At 56.7% G+C, this 15,825-nt stretch overlaps 1 protein-coding gene across 1 annotated transcript in view; it reads right to left on the reverse strand.

Annotated features, from left to right (window-relative positions):
- Positions 1-15,825, reverse strand: part of ALPL (alkaline phosphatase, biomineralization associated) — a 59,221-nt gene that overhangs the window by 9,185 nt on the left and 34,211 nt on the right. The window contains exons 2-6 of the mRNA XM_055138954.1: positions 8,945-9,118; positions 4,966-5,085; positions 4,691-4,806; positions 3,580-3,754; positions 2,529-2,704 (exon numbers count right to left, since the gene is read on the reverse strand). Of these exons, the coding sequence (XP_054994929.1) occupies positions 2,529-2,704; positions 3,580-3,754; positions 4,691-4,806; positions 4,966-5,085; positions 8,945-9,005 (648 nt within the window). The 5' untranslated portion in view covers positions 9,006-9,118. The remainder of the gene's footprint in view (positions 1-2,528; positions 2,705-3,579; positions 3,755-4,690; positions 4,807-4,965; positions 5,086-8,944; positions 9,119-15,825) is intronic.

Below are 15,825 nucleotides of genomic sequence, written 5' to 3' on the forward strand. Positions count from 1 at the left end.
GCTGGGGACACTGGCGGAGGGAAAGTCACACTGCGGGTGGGATTTAAGTGGAAACTACGCTGAAACGATAATGAGCAATTTTATAAATGATGCACCTAAACTTAAAAAAAAAAGAATGGTAGCAGTGCCCAAATAATAAAACAGCTTAGAAGGACAATTTGCTTCCTTGCCTCCCTTCTTTTTTTTTTTTTTTAAAAAAAGCCCCAGCGTGCTCAGGGGCATGTTAAGTGGGAAACAATGTGGTCCCAGCAGTTGAGCTGGGCTCTGCATGCAGAGCACATGCTCGGCCCTTCGCCGTCCCCCTGGCCGGAAAGGTCACTCCACCCCCCACCACACACACACACACACACACACACACACACACACGGCCACAGACAGAGGAATTCAGTAAGTGGCAGAAACAAGATTCGAACCCTCCCTGCCTCACTGCCCGGGACCAGGAGCCCCGCTGTGTGGGCAGCGCGGGGGCAGGATGGAAGAAGCCCTGTCCCACGGCGGGAGGCCGGAGGCCTGGGGCAGCCCCGCCAGGAGTCCGGGCCAGCGGAGGGCCAGCGCGCTCGTCTGTGTAGTCCCCGCCAGGCTAATTTTACCCCCTGTGGCTGGCGTGCGCGGGCAGACGGACGCGGAACTGTTTGTTTTCCTTGGGAGTCCATGTTTGAAGTCCTGACTATTTTTAAAACGGGGGCCAAGAACATAACAGCCACCGCCTGTGGTGACCACCACACCGGTGTCCTCCTGTCACCGCCGGCGTCACTCCAGGCCGCCGCCCCTGGCTGACACCTGGGGAGAGCAGGGCCTGGCAGGCCTCGAGACATGGTGCCCAGGCCTGGCAGCTCGCAGGCCCCCGCTGTCTCCCCCCCCAACCCCAACTTCCCTCCTCACAGCCAGCTTCGCCTGGACAGGCTGGAGAGGAAGAGGGAGCCGGGGTCCAGGCTGGAGGGGAGGGGGGAGGATGCTCGCTGGCCAGCCTGCAGTCAAATGTCCGGGTGAACTTTGCCCCACGACCAAGGGCCTGGTGCAGACCCTCTCCTGCCGGCCTGCTAGGGGTGGAGGGAGGGGGACGGGAGCTTTGTCAGGAGGGCCGGGGGCCGGCTCCCCAAACAAACAGGAGGGCAGATCCCCCACTGGCAGCCCCAGCTGGCGGCTGGAGACTGGGGCAGGCTGGGAGAAGAGGGAGGGGCCACTGGGCCACTGGCCACTGCCCCCCCACATTGTTCCCACAGAACCTGACCCCTTGGCATGTTCCGAGAGGAACGTGAAGCCCCCAATCTTCTTGCCTGAGCCTCATCATTTCCAGCCCCAGCAGGACTTCACACGGGCTCATTAAACTCTAAATAACAGACTTGCTGTTTGGCTTTGGGGTTTGGGTTTGTGTCTTTCTTTCTTAAAAAAAAAAAAAATTTTTTTTTTTTGGGGTAGAAGATATTTATTTTCAGGGTGGGACACCAAGATTTGTTTCATGCACGGGCGGGTGACTGGGGGCTCTGGGGTGGTCGGGGTTCAGGGTGGATGGGCAAGAAAAGGCAAGAGGAGAGAAGGCAGGGCCCAGCCACAGGCCACTCAACGCCCCCCCAACCCCTAGATCCTGGCCCCAGCAGCCCTGAAGACGCAACCTCGCCCCCCTCCTGGCTGGACCGAGACATCTCCCCTCTCCCAGTTCCCCCTAAGCTCCTGTCCCCATTCTCTCAGGCTGCTCCTGCCAAACCTCTGGAGCAGCAGCCCCATAATTATACCCTGTGCTTGTACAACAAATGTTCTCACACCCATGACCTCATCGCCGCCTCCAGGGGCCTGGGAAGGGTTGGGGGGCTCTAGGTTGAGATGCACAGGTGGGGAAGATGAGGCTCGGGAGTCAGGAGAGGCTTGAGTGCTCCTGCTGAGAGCAGAAAACCACTCAGGGGCAGGTGGGACCTACCATCGGCTGTCCCAGAGCCTCAGGGACCCCTTGCTTTTAGTCTCAGGGGCTCAGCAGCACCGGCCGCACTGGGTCTGCGAGTGCCACCTGCAGCTGTGTGCCCGCAGAGGTTGGGATCTGGGCCGAACACAAAGGCCCCCCACTTCCTGAGCACTTCCCAGGGGGCCCAGGGCCGTGCTAGACACTGCAGGCAGGATTCTGTTTACGTCTTGCAAGAGCTTATCTGGTCAGGGAATTCACAACCGGCTTGTTAAGAGAGAAGACCCAGAGAGGTGAGGTCAGGGACCTAAGATCACATAGCTAGCGAACAGCAGGGCAAGGATTTGCACCCAAGTTTTCCCCTGGGCCTGCTGGGTGAGGAATGCCGGGGTGGTGCAGGGCAGGACCCCTGCCACTCGACTCTGATAACCACTGCCCCCCCCCCCTCACAGTGGGAACCACCAGGTTCCAATTTACAGAATAATCCCTGGGCGCCGGATTCTGGGGGTGTGTCGTCGGCAGCCACCTCGGGGTTTATCCCTCCAGAGCCTCCCGCCTCGACCACAAATCCCCTCACGAGCTGGGAGGCCTCCGGGTGTGTGGGGAGTGGCCAGCCCTGCCGCCGCCGGCTCACCTCGATGTCTCTGATGTTATGGACCAGCTGGTAGGCGATGTCCTTGCAGCCCTGGCTCAGGGCCTCGGGGGGCATCTCGTAGTCTGAGTACCAGTCCCGGTCGGCGGAGTGGGCATAGGAGGCGCTGGGGGTGGCATGGTTGACTCGCGTGGTGGTGACGACACCCACAGATTTCCCTAGGGGACAATGATGGGGGTGCGGGGAGTGTCATCCAGAGCTGGGTGGGGTGCCCAAGCCGTCCTCTCCTTCCCCCTCCTAGTTAAAGCCTGGCAGCTCCCTGGATGGCTTGGGGCTCAGTCTCCCCTCTAAACTAAAGGAGGGGTTCCCAGACACTCTGCGCTGTGAAAGCAGAAATCTCCCCTCCATCGAGAACCCTATAGGGGACAGAGCGGTCAGACAGAGGGAGGGGCGCTGACCTTGGACACAGCCAGCCCAGCTCCCCCACACTGTTCTCTGAGCAAGACCAGGAGTGATCACTGAGAACAGAACCAGGAGTAAGTGCTGAGCACCAGAGGGTGTGGCCCCAGGCCAGAACAAAACAGAGCCACGACCCTGAAGAAGCCCACTCCTGCCCGGCCCCCACTGACCGTCCCCGCAGGAAGACTGGCAGCCCTCCAAAGGGGCTCAGGTACCGCTGTTGCTATCACCCGTTCCCGGGGGTGTATGGCCTGGGCCTCCCAATTCCACAGAGGAAGTCAGACTTGTTCTTGGGGGGAGTTGGTTTTGCTTTGGACGGTGCCGGGAATTAAACCCAGGGCCCCCCATGTGCAGGGAAAGCGCTACTGCTGGGTCCCTTCCCGGCCCCGCCAGTGGGAGCCTGACCTGAACTCCTGCTGGGACTGGTCCTTCACCGTCCTCGCACCATGCCTGGGGGCTGTTCTCCTGTCCCCTTTGATGGCCCCAGGAGTAGACTCAGGAAAAGGGGCCAAAGCAGAGCCATCCCTGTGCCAGCGGGGAGCCCAAGAATATCCCAGACTCCGGCAGCTCGGACATCTTTCTCCACCCTCTGCTCATGGAGCAGCTGCCAAGCCGTGTCCTGCCCCTCACTCACCCGCATCCTTGGCCCAGCGCAGGATGGACGTGACCTCGTTGCCCTGCGTGGTATTGCACTGGGAGCGCTGGGTGGCAGCACTCACCCCCACGGTGCCCTCATTGGCCTTCACCCCGCACAGGTAGGCGGTGGCCGTGCCCGCGCTGTCGGGGACCTGGGCGTTGGTGTTGTACGTCTGTAGGAGGGAGAGTGGGGTCAGGCCCTGGCTTTGCCCGGGGGAGGCAGAGAGTCCCCCAGCTCCGGCTGGTCCCAGCTCCCCCAGATCCCCGGGATCCCCTGGGAGCCCTCTTCCTGCCCCTCACAGCCTGCATCCAGGCAACCCTGGCAGAGTGGGACAGAATGTGACTTTGCATGAATGTGGAGACGAGTTTGGCAGGAGAGGGGGCCGGGCTAGCGGCAAGAGGAGGAGGCAAGCCTGGGGGAGGGAGAGGGAGGGGTTCTCGGAGGCAAGGAGGGTGGTGGCAGAGGGGCAGAAACGAGGGCATAAGGCCTCAAGTGGGAAATGGGTTCCAGAGGGTGGGCATGAGAGGTTGGCACCCTCTTCTCTGCCATGCAACTCCCTCTGCTACCTCAGCGTGGTCTCTGAAACCACCTGCCCGTGTCCCAGCATTCTAGAGCCCCTGCTACTCCACAGGACCCCCTGCCCGACCCCTTGTCCAGGAGACATTCGCTGTAGAGCCCCGTAACTCCGCACCCACCCGCCCCAACAAGCCTCAGATGACAGCTGCTGCCCGGCAGTTGGCTCACATGCTGGGTAGGAGCGGCTTGGAGAGAAGGCCGGGGAACACCCAGAGTGTGCAGGGGGCAGGTGGGGCCCAGCGGGGAAGGCCTTGCATGCATGAGCTTCCCTCGGCAGCTGCCCGCCCCTCAGGAGTCAGGGAGTGTGGGGAGGGGCTCAGGGATTGGAGGGGCCTCGCTCTGGTGAGTCCAGCACGCGAGGGGTGGGCTTGATGCTGAGTGTAGTAAGCCGAGCCAGACCCCTTAGAAGAAAGCCAGGTGAAGAAGGGGCCACGTGGTCCTCAGACAGGAGGCCTGATGGCCTCGCCAGGGTCTGCCCCACCCCGCCTTCCCCCCAACCCCTGCTCTGCAGAGCAGCCCGGCCACCACGTACCTTGGAGAGCGCCACATAGGGGAATTTGTCCATCTCCAGCCGAGTCTCCTCGCCTGGGTTGTGGTGGAGCTGGCCCTTGAGGATTCGGGCAGCTGTCACCGTGGAGACGCCCATCCCTGCAGTGGGGTGGAGGTGGACTCAGTCACCGGTGCTCCGGCATCTCCCTCTCCAGCAGCCCCCCCCCCGCCCCCAGCACCCAGAGCCCGGACAGACTAGACTGGGCAGTGGGCACCAGAGCCTCCTGTCCCCCCTCACCCAGGTGCTCCCTGCCTCACCGTCTCCCAGGAACATGATGACATTCTTGGCTACGTTGGTGTTGAGCTGCTGGAGGCGGAGGGCATTTCTCAGGGTCTGCTGGGCTTGGTCTCTCCAGTACTTGGGGTCTTTCTCTTTCTCTGCACAGAGAGGAAGGCCGAGGCATCAGGCAGCAGACGGGGCAGCTCCCCACCCCCCAGGCAGATTACCCCGCCTTTTGGGGGGCCCCACCCAGCTATGCTCGGTCAGGGCCCATTCCTGGTGGGGCTCAGGGGACCACGCGTGGTGCTGGGGAACGAATCCGGGTGGGCTGTGTGCACGGTCAGTGCCTTGCGCTCTCCCTGGGCCCCAGATAGTCCTTCCCGGCACGGCTGAGGGCTGTGTGGCCTGGGCTGGCGGGGAGGGGACACCAGTGGTGGTCCCTCAGCCTGTCCCTGGGTGTGGCAGAATGTCAGTCTAACCCTGCCAACAAGTCTTGGGTGCTGGGTCCCTGCACGGCCGGAAGGAGCCAAGGCTCAGAGACACCAAGTGCCATGCCTCAGGTGGCCCAGCACCAGCAGACACCGGCAGCGCTGGGAGGGAGCGCAGCCTGCCGTGCGCCCTGCAGACACTGGCAGAGCGGCAAAGGAACTGTGCTTGCACAATGAGGAGGGTCAAATTTAACCCAGTCCAGAGAATAAGCCACTTTCAGACACGGGCGCCACCACGATGTCCCCGGCCAATCATCACCTCTTCGTGTGGACTCAGCAGGCCCTGACGGGGCCACCGGAACTGCAGCAGCCCTCCAGGGGAAGGGCACCCACAGAGAGTGCCACTGCACCCCATTCCCCAAGATGATTCCGGAACCTGGAATGCCCCTGGCTCTCTCTGTGCCCCCATCCCGTGTCCCCGTGTGTCCACCCAGCCCTCCCCCCCAGGGAGAGGGGACAGCTGCACTGCTGACAGCCCTCAATTAAAGCCGCAGCTGTGCCAAGGACCAGCTGGGGACAGGTCAGCCCTTGACCTCCCCTTTCTTCTGGCCAATCAGGTGCCAGTGGTGGCCTCCTCACAGGACACTGAGGGGCTGCGTTAGATAAAGCAAATGATTCAGCCAACCTCTCCCATAATTTCATCCCCACATCTGGAACCCTTCTTTCTTCCAAGGGGAGTTGTCCTTTTTCTTCCAATGGCCAGCCTTGACCATCACGATCCCTGTCCACAGAAGTCAGGGTCCTTCCCCACTGCCCAGCCCTCCTGTGTGGGGGCCCCAGCAGACACCAAGGATGGGTCTCCCTGAGGTGTCTCACTGTCAGGACTAAGGGCATGAGGTGCAGAGGGGCTTGGGCCAGGTCATGTCAGAAGTCTGTGGACTGGATGAAAACTGAACATGCCCCATCTGTGCACCAAGAGAGCTTTAGGACAGTCACGGGCTAGACAGACAGACAGACAGACAGATAGACAGACAGATAGACAGACACACACACACACACACACACACACACACACACACACACACACACACACACACACACTCAAAGGAATACTGAGAGCCTCATACCATGGCAGCAGGTCCTTTTTCTGAGGGGGAGGACCACACCCGGCTCAGGACTTATTTCTGGCTCTGCCACCCTCGGGGACCATATGGGATGCCAGGGATCCAACTCGGTCGGCCGTGTTCTAGGGCTTCAGCCCCGGGGTCCTTCCTACTGGACAGCTTTGGGGTGGCTGCCATTGCTTCCTCCACATTATGCAACACACCACCTCAGCGCCCTGTGCACAGAGCCCTGGAACCACACACGTCTGCGCGACTGTTCCCATCTCGGCAGGTGACCCAGGGGAAGGGCAGAAGGAAGCGGTTCTCCCCCTCAAGCCTCAAATTCACTCTCAAGACACAATCCTCCCCCGAAAGGCCTCCCCTGAAACCCCCTACCCTGAATCCTTAGGCTTCTCACCTTCACCTGGCAGTCCCCAGGGCCACCTTTTCCTTGGTGGAGTCTGCTGAGGGGACCCCCTGCTCCCACCTTTTTCTTGCTTCCTCCCTCAACCACACCTCAGCTCAGTGGCTTTGCAAAAGTGCTTCTTTGGCCCTTTTGGTGACAATGAACTTCTCTGCCCAAGTGACACCCTGCACCCCGCCCTCTGTCCCCTCCTTCCAACTGCCTTGCAGCCAGGCAGGGCTGTGAGGGGGGCAAAGCTGGCACTAGCTTCTCTCTCCCGACAGGGCTTGGTTGATCTCTGTGCTGATTTCCTACAGGACCAGGGCAATGGGGAGGGCAGAGCCATTATCTGTTTCCCAGGACTGTTCTGGGGCTGTCCGTGGGGTGAACGGGCATCCAGCGGGCTCCATTGTCAGGGGACAGGCATTGCACACGGGGCCCCAGGGGACCATCGTTCTCAGAAGGACACGTATACAGGCTCTGGGTCTCCTGTGTCAGCACATACTGTCCTCGGGGTCCCTCAGGTTAAGTTCCAAACTGCTGAAACCAGTCTTGGGGCAGGGGGACGCCTAATCACTTCCTTTGAGCTGGAGGGTGGGCTGCCTGGGGGGCCACAGGAAAGACCTGGCGCTCAGTGTCTGGAGACGTGCCATCTTGATCTGGGTGGTGGTTGGTTGCATGGGGATTAAGAGTGTATTGAGAGGGCCAGAGAGAGAGTACGGCAGACAGGGCATCTGCGCCTGACTCAGGATAGCTTCCCGGGATCCCATATGCTCCCTCTGAGCACCGCCAGGAGTAACTCCTGAGTGCAGAGTCAGGAGGAACCCCTGAGCATTGCTGGGTGTGCCCCCTGCCCAAATGTATTGAGACCACAGCAATAGCACGGTGGGTAGGATGCTTGCTTCGCATGCGGCCAACCTGGGTTCAACCCCTGCATCCCATATGGTTCCCCGAGTCTGCCAGGAGTAATCCCAGAGTGCAGAGCCAGGAGTACGTCCTGATCACGACCAGGTGTGGCCCAAAAACCAAAATCAAAAAGAGAAAAGAAAAGAAAGGAAAAGAAGAGAAAAGAAAAGAAAGGAAAGAAAAGGAAAGAAAAGAAAAAAAAGGAAAGAAAAGAAAAGAAAAGAAAGGAAAAGAAAAGAAAAAAAAGAAAAAGGAAAGAAAAGAAAAGAAAAGAAAAGAAAAGAAAAGAAAAGAAAAGAAAAGAAAAGAAAAGAAAAGAAAAGAAAAGAAAAGAAGAAAAGGAGGGGGAAGAGCTGTTCAAGGGGCTGAGTGCTCATGTCTGCCAGCACCCACTGAGCTGGGAACCATCCAGCTCCCAAGCACCACCCAGTGTGGCCCCAAACCCAAAGTTTAAAAAAAAAAAAAAAAAAAAAAGAACTCACAGGAGGAATTATAAACCACAAGTTAACAGACAAAACCGACAGATGAAGCTTACCAAATCTTGGCAGGTTCTGCAAACGGATTCACATTTCAGATTAGAGATAAGAAAGGACAGAAACCCCAAGTAAAGAACAGGATGGGGATCGAGCAACAGTGAAACCAGTAGAGGACACTTGTCCTGAAGGTGGCCGACCCGGGTCCAGTCCCCAGCGGAACCCCACATATTCCCCAAATCCTGCCGGGAGCGATCTCTGAGTGCAGAACCGGGAGTATAAACCCTGAGCACAGCTGGGTGTGGCCCCCAAACCAAAAACAGAATAGGATTATATGAAGGGGGACAAAAGAGTGACATCGTGGGGGCTGGAGCAATAGTACAGTGGGTAGGGCGTTTGCCTTGCACAAGGCGTCGACCCGGGTTCAATTCCCAGCATCCCATATGGTCCCCCGAGCACTGCCAGGGGATAGTGCATGCATGAGCCAGAAGTGACCCCTGTGCATCGCCCGGTGTGACCCAAAAAGAAAAAAAAAGTGACATTGGTGGCATTAGCGCTGACACGAGCAGAGCTAGATTCCCGAAGACTGTTATTTGCACTTTAGTTCTTCACCTGACTTCAGGGCCTTGAGCAGGCACTGCCCACAGTCCATCCCTTGGCACCGGGTTTCCCCATTCCTCCACCCCCCGTGCCCCCAATCCTACCTGGCACTAAGGCGCTGGTAAGGTAGGTCCCAATGGCCAGCACTAAGAATGGTGAAATCATGGCTTGCTGAGTCCCGCTCTCTCTCTGGAGCCCAGAGGTTTTGGTCCACGTGGGTGGGAGGAGGTGGGCTGGCACGGACCAGCCGTTAGCTGATGTTAACAGATGTTCCGATCCTAGAAACAAAAGAAAAAGTCACCTGGGCCCCTGGCTGCTGAGCTCACAGCCACATTCACTTGCCCATTCCAGCAGTATTTACGAAACACCTGTTTCCTACAGAGGTGGGTGCCGGGATGCAAAGCCTACGTGGTCTCTTCCGCTCCCGCGGTGACCCACCAGGAGCCTGTGAGGTATGCGCTGTGTTGCCACACCCCCGGCTTGGCAGCGATCGCAGAGGTGTGCGTTTCATGGGTGTGGAGCTGGATGACCTTTCCTTGCTGTTTCCCCGGGGCCGACCGGCACGCAGTCTCCCAGACAGACCCCCCAACTTCATTCCCCACAACTCCCTGCAGTGCTCCCGTTGTGGTTCTCGGGCCAGGCGCACGGAATCATTGTTCTTAATAGCAGTCTCGAGGCGTTTGCTCCCCATACAACACTTCCCATGCAACATGCCCTCCCAGCGGTGGTAGTTATTTATGGAGAGAAAACCGGTGGGATAGACGTACTCGGAGTGATGGGCTGGCCCACCAACATCTCCAGGTACTGACACTGCAGACTGCCTTGTTGTTGTTTTGATGGTCTTCTCTGCATTTCTCAAATTTTCTTCTGTCAAGAGGTTACCGTGACTTATTATTCATTGCCATGCTGGGGCTCAAACCCAGGGTCCCTCTCATGTGAGGTCTGTGTTCTCTCAAGCCACCCCCCCGGCCTGCATAAGGCCCTAAGCTGCACGATTCCCAGCACTGCATGGTCCCCAGTGCCACCACATGTGGCCCTTGTGGCCCCCAGCACCATAGGCCAGAACAATCATCAGACCAGCACACGGGGCCAAGTACTGCCCCAGAGTGACCTAGGGCTCTTGAGTCCCACTGGGGAGACCTCCAACAATAATAAATACAACCTCAACATGCTATTTATAAAAAAAAAAAAAAAAAAAAAAGACCCACTGGAAGGAAATACACCAAAAAAAAAAAAAAAAAGTAACTGTGGTTTTCTCTGAGCGGTAGGACTGTGAATGATTATTTTCTCTTCTTTTTATTTTTTTAATTTTCCAAATTGCCTAAAATGAGTATGTATAAATGGTATAAGAATGTTTTTAAATTGTGGTCATCTGTTGGGATCAAAAGGCAACTTTTGTGCAGAAAAGTCCAAATGATCCCCTTGACTGCTGAGAATGTACCAACCCTGTGTGTATAAATGTGACTGGGAGATGAGGAATTTCAAATGGCAAGCGATTCCCTGGGAAGCCATTATTTCCACCAACCCCGAGATGAAAAGGATTGCTCCACTTGTGGGAAACAGCAGTAATGCGCAACACTGTACCTCGAGACAGTGTCCAGTGTCCTCATAGATAAGACTCTGCCACAGAAGGCACGCTGGGCCGGAGCGTGCCAGTGTGTCCCCCTCCCACAAAAACAAAAGCCAAAGTTTTGAAGTGCAATCTGGGCCAGAGAGAAAGCCTGCCACAGAGCGGCCTGCTCGATTCCCTGAAGACCACAGAGGTGGCTCTGGTGGCCCTGCCGGGCTGTTGTGTCTGGGTACTGCCGGGAGTGACCCCCAGGGCCTCTGAATGCAGTTTGGGAGATCTTGCCCCTCTGATGCACACGCCTTGCCTGTCTGAGACCCTGGGTTGGATTCCAACACCACCTGCGCCCCACTAGCCCCAGAGTTTGTCTGCCAGTGTCCCAACCCTCCCTGCCGAAAAATAAAATGACAAACGTGCCTTTATTTCTAGTGATAAGTCGTGAAAACCTTGTCACTCCATCCTGGCGCTCTATCTGGAAACACCCATTGGCCTCCAACCACCACCTCCAATCCAACTGCACACCCCTGCATTTCTCTACCCAATCCCTATCCATGTGCCTCCTTGATAAAAATCAGCGCAGAGGTGGGGAGAGAAGGGCAGAAAAAGGCAGGGAAGACTCTCGCAGCACCTCAAGACCTGTGTTCAGCTGAAGCAGGTCCAGTGAATGCACTGTGTAGGGTAACGAAGAATTCCCGCTATTAGCCTAGTCCTGCACAGGAAGGCAGGTCCTTTGTAGTAACAAAAGCGCAGCTCTGAAACCACTTGCTCCAGGTAACAAGCAGGAAGACAGCCCCACAGAACTCTGGCCTGTGAACCACAGAATTAGCCATGAGGTTGCCTTTGAGACCCCCCAACTCTGCCCCCGTGGCAGGATCCCCAGGTCTCAAATGAAGGATTTGAAGTTTAAAATAGGTACATTTGTGTTAGCGCCACCACAGTCAGAACACAGAACGGTCCAATCTCACCCCAAACTCTCCCGAGCAATCTTTATAGTCACACACAACTCCAGCCCCCTTCCCACACCCTGCAGTCTTTGGGGAGGGTTTATATCTTTGCAACGTCCTGTTTTCTGATCACATTACACATAATAGCATTAAGTAATGTGTAGTCAAAGTATTGAGTTTGGGTAACATGGGTACAAAGTCATTTGTAGTCTAGGTGCTTTGTTAAATTTATACCAGTGCATCTCACTTGGGGGGTGGGGAGCTATTGTAATATCATTGCTTCAAACTGTTCTTTGCTAGCACACAGAAAAACCACACATTTGGGGAACCAGAGCAATAATACACAGGGTAGAGTGCTTGCCTGGGTTCTATTCCTGGCATTCCCTATGATCCCTGAACACTGCCAGAAGTGATCCCTGAGCGCAGAGCCCAGGAGTAAGCCCTGAGCAGAGACAGGTATGGCCCCAAACAAAAAAACCAAAACCAAAACAAATCTTGATGAAACTTTCAAAGGGAATGAACACAGGCAACTCTATGATAAAAGGCCCCTGAAACCCAGAATTGAAAAGAATTTCCTGGGGAGCTAGAGAGATAATACAATGCGACCAACCCTGGCACCAACATACAGTGCCTCGACCATCACCAGGAGTGATCCCTAAGCAGAGTGCAGAGTAAGCCCTGAACACAGCCAGGGTGACCCCCCCAAAAAAAGAAGGAAAAAAGAAAGAAAAGACTTGATACCTAAACTCAGAGAAACTTGCCAAGCTCTCTTTACGCCTGGCTTATAACAAGGCTCTGGGGGCAACCTCTCTACCCATAACAAAGGGAATGAATCAGCAGAGGAGATAGTCAGTATCTACGTGGCAGTGGCATAAAAACCAGAAATCAGGGGCGGGTGGCAGGGATGGGGTTCTGTGGTGGAAATGTGAAGGCCTGAGTTCGATCCCTGGCATGGCAAAGCATAACAAAACTAAGCCAAACACACTTAGGAATGCCGGCCTCTGTGTGTAAATGTAAACCACACCAACATACCACACATGCCCAATTCCCAAGGACACATACAAGTATTCAGGGTCCCAGGAATGTTTCCAGGAGGATCTTTGGGGAGTGGAAGAATTAGAGAGGAGCAGGGAAGAAAGGAGAAATGTATAAATCACACAAGAATTAAGGGAGGGGGTGAGATACTTTCATTCCCCAGCATCCCAAATGGTGCCTCGGACCCGACCAAGGGTGATTCCTGAGCGCAGAGTCAGAACTGGGGAACCAAAAAACAAAAACGCACACACGCATACGCAAAAAATTGGGGGCTGGGGCAATATCACAGGGGTGAGCATGTACCCTGAGTGGTGTGATTCCCACATGCACACCTGCCCTCCCAAGCACAGCTGGGTGTGGCTGGGGTGATCCCTGGCACTGCAGACCTCAAGCAGCACCGTGTCCTTGGGCTTGTGCATGGGAGGATCTGGTCCGCGTGGCAGAATATCACTGGGAGTGGTCCCCGCAAGCTCCCTGACCACTGCACGGGTGGTCCTCCCTCACACTCACACACTCACACACACACACACACACACACACACACACACACACACACACACAAATCAAGGATTGAGTTATGGGGCTGAAGAGTGTGTAGTGGAAAGGGCATGTGTTGCACGAAGCCAATCCAGGTTCAATCCCCGTCCCTCTCCGTGGTCCTCTACCCGGGGTAATTTCTGAGTGTAGAGCCAGGAGTAAGCCCTGAGAACTAACAGGTATGCTCCCCCAACCCCACCCCCCAAAAAGAGAGAGAGAGAGAAATATAAGTTCTCATATACTAAGAACACAGTGTGTTCAACTCTCTGCACCCGTGTCTCAGACAAGTAGGGTCTGGAGAGACAGTACAGTGGGGAGGGCACAGCTGCGAGCTGACCTGGGTTCCATCCCCAAAACCGACATATGGTCCCCTTGAGCCCTGCCAGGAGTGGTCCCGGAGCACAGACCAGGAGTCAGCCTGAGGACACTGCTGAATGTGGTCCTAAACGCCACCCCACCAAAAAAAAAAAAATTTAAAAAACAAGTAAACAAGGCAAAGGAAGGGTGGAGGGTAGCCCTGAGCAAGCTAAAGGGCCGGTCATTCTTGCTGGCCTCTTCTCTGATGCCTGCCAGTGGGCGAGGGCAAAGGCCATCTGTCTTCGCAGCCCAACCTCATGCACAGACAATCGGCACTATTCGCACTTGCAGAAAGGTGCCAAGTGCCAGTGTGGGATGCTCGGATTCTGGCCCCAGGTCTGTGGGTGCAAGTGGACAGTTGCCCTCGGTGGGGACAGGAAAGCAGGGAAAACCCAAAACCCCTCCGGAAGCCAGCCACTGCCGTCTCCGCCCGCCCCCGCCCCTTCACAGCGGCCCAGTGTGCTCTGGCAGGCCCGGGTGATGGATGGGTTCCGTGGGCCCAAACCGGGGCCGCAGGGGCCCCTGCACCACCACCCCAGCTCGGCGTGGAGCCCTGGGGTGTGTGCCAGTCCCATCACCCCCACCTTGCACCGCTGCTGCCAAGCTCCCCGCTCCGTGCCCTGAATATTCATGACAAGTGTGCGAGCACCCTGGCCAGGCTCCGGCCAGGCTCCGGCCAGCGGGAAGGAGCAGCTACAGGGGAGGGAGCAAAGGGGCTGAGCTTTGGCTCGCAGGCCCTGGGGCGAAGGGCACAGGAGCCCCTCGGAGTTGGCAGAAAGCCTACCCTGGGTCAGATCTCAAAAGACCCAGAACAAAGCGCAGCATAATGGGACTGCAGTGAACCAGCGCGATTTTCTGGGGCGCTCATGTTGTTCCCAGGCTCGCCTACGGGGACTGTTCTCATCCGTGATGTCCACTCTGAGAGGCCAGGGCGGACACGGATCACTTCTAGTTCCTGGCCACGTGCCACCCAACCAAGCTGGGCACAGTGGCCCCGTGACTCAGTTTCCCCACTTCAGGGTAGGAAAGACAAGTGCCCACTCCCCACCCCCACCAGCGCAGACACAGTCAAAGGCGCTCAGTGTGGGAGGCTGGCGCACACAGGAAGGGGTGGGGCGGGGCTCTCCCACCTGAGTGGCCGGGCCAGGCGGCAGGTGAAGAAGCAGAGCAGACTCAAGGTCAGCAGCAGGAGGAGGAGCGAGAGGACCGCCGTGAGGACTGTGCCCAGCGTGGGAGACGGGAGGGCCATCACAGGGACCGGAGGACTCCACAGAGTGGCCATCACACCCAGGTCACTGCAGCCTCCAGTGCTGGACTCCAGAGCCCTAGATCAGTGGCCCTGAGCTGGCTTTGACCTCAAGCTAATCTTCAGGGATTAGCCCGGGAGAGAGGGGATGGGAGGTGCGGGCAGCCCGCACAGCTCGCCTCACCCAGGCGGTCCTCCCCTGATGCGCGGGCTGGTCGATCTACTTTTCTTCATTCCTGGGTATGTCGGGGGTCTGTGCTAGGGACGAAGGGCTCAACGGGGTAGAGGACAGTCTCTGGGCTCCTGAGGACTCCTCAGCATCCAGTATAGATTCTGTGCACTGGAGTGGCTACTTGTCCCTAGGTGTCCCGAGCAGTTATTTGTCTGGACCTTAAGGTCCCGGAAAACTTGGGCTGGGGATAAGCCTCCAAGCATGTTCCCCAAAGTACCAGACAACAAAAATCACTTGGCTGTAAAGTAGAAAAAGCCCTGTATCCTCCATGTTTCCCTAGGAAAGGGCAGTGACGGAGGAATTTTCTGGCACAATGGAAATATTCCAGGGCTGGAGTGACAGTACAGCAGGTAGGGTGATCGAACGTGGCCAACCCAGGTTCGATCCTAGGTATCCCATATGGTCTCCCCGCCCCCCCCCCCCAGCACCACCAAGAGTAATTCCTGAGTTCAGAGTACTGCTGGGGTGTGGCAGGAAAACAGCAACAACAGAGGAAGTGTTCAGCATAATGATCTGAGAAGAAGTTAAGATGCACCTGCGGGATGTGTGTCAGAGAAGGTTCTGAGGGAAATGCGCAGGCTTGCACGCACGAGGCCCAAACCCGGCACTGCAAGGTCTCCCAAGTATTGCTGCAGAATGGCCCCTGAGCACTGAGCCAGGAGCAGCTTTCAAACACTTTCAGGTATAATCCCCTCCCCCACAACAACTGTAGGGATGGATACCTTCCTCTCTTACCTGTACCGCTAGAATGGGGCGGAGACCCCAGGGGAGTTTGGGCAATGTTGAATCTGATGGTACAGCAGGCAGGCGCTTGCCTTGCGTGTAGCTGACCTGGGTTTGATCCCTGGCACCACAAATAGTCCCCTGAGCACTTTCAAGGGGGACCCCTGAGTGAAGAGCCAGGAGTAAGCCCGTTGAGCTGGGTATGGCCCCCAAAACAAAAGCAATAAAAGGAAAAAGAAAAAACAAAGGCAGAGTGTGTAATAGGGTGACCACATTCAAAGTCATTATTATTGTGTCTGTGGCCCCCAAACCAAAATAAGCAAATGTCATGGGGGGGGGGGGGT

This window comes from Sorex araneus, chromosome 5, assembly GCF_027595985.1.
Source record: "Sorex araneus isolate mSorAra2 chromosome 5, mSorAra2.pri, whole genome shotgun sequence".
Taxonomy (NCBI): domain Eukaryota; kingdom Metazoa; phylum Chordata; class Mammalia; order Eulipotyphla; family Soricidae; genus Sorex; species Sorex araneus.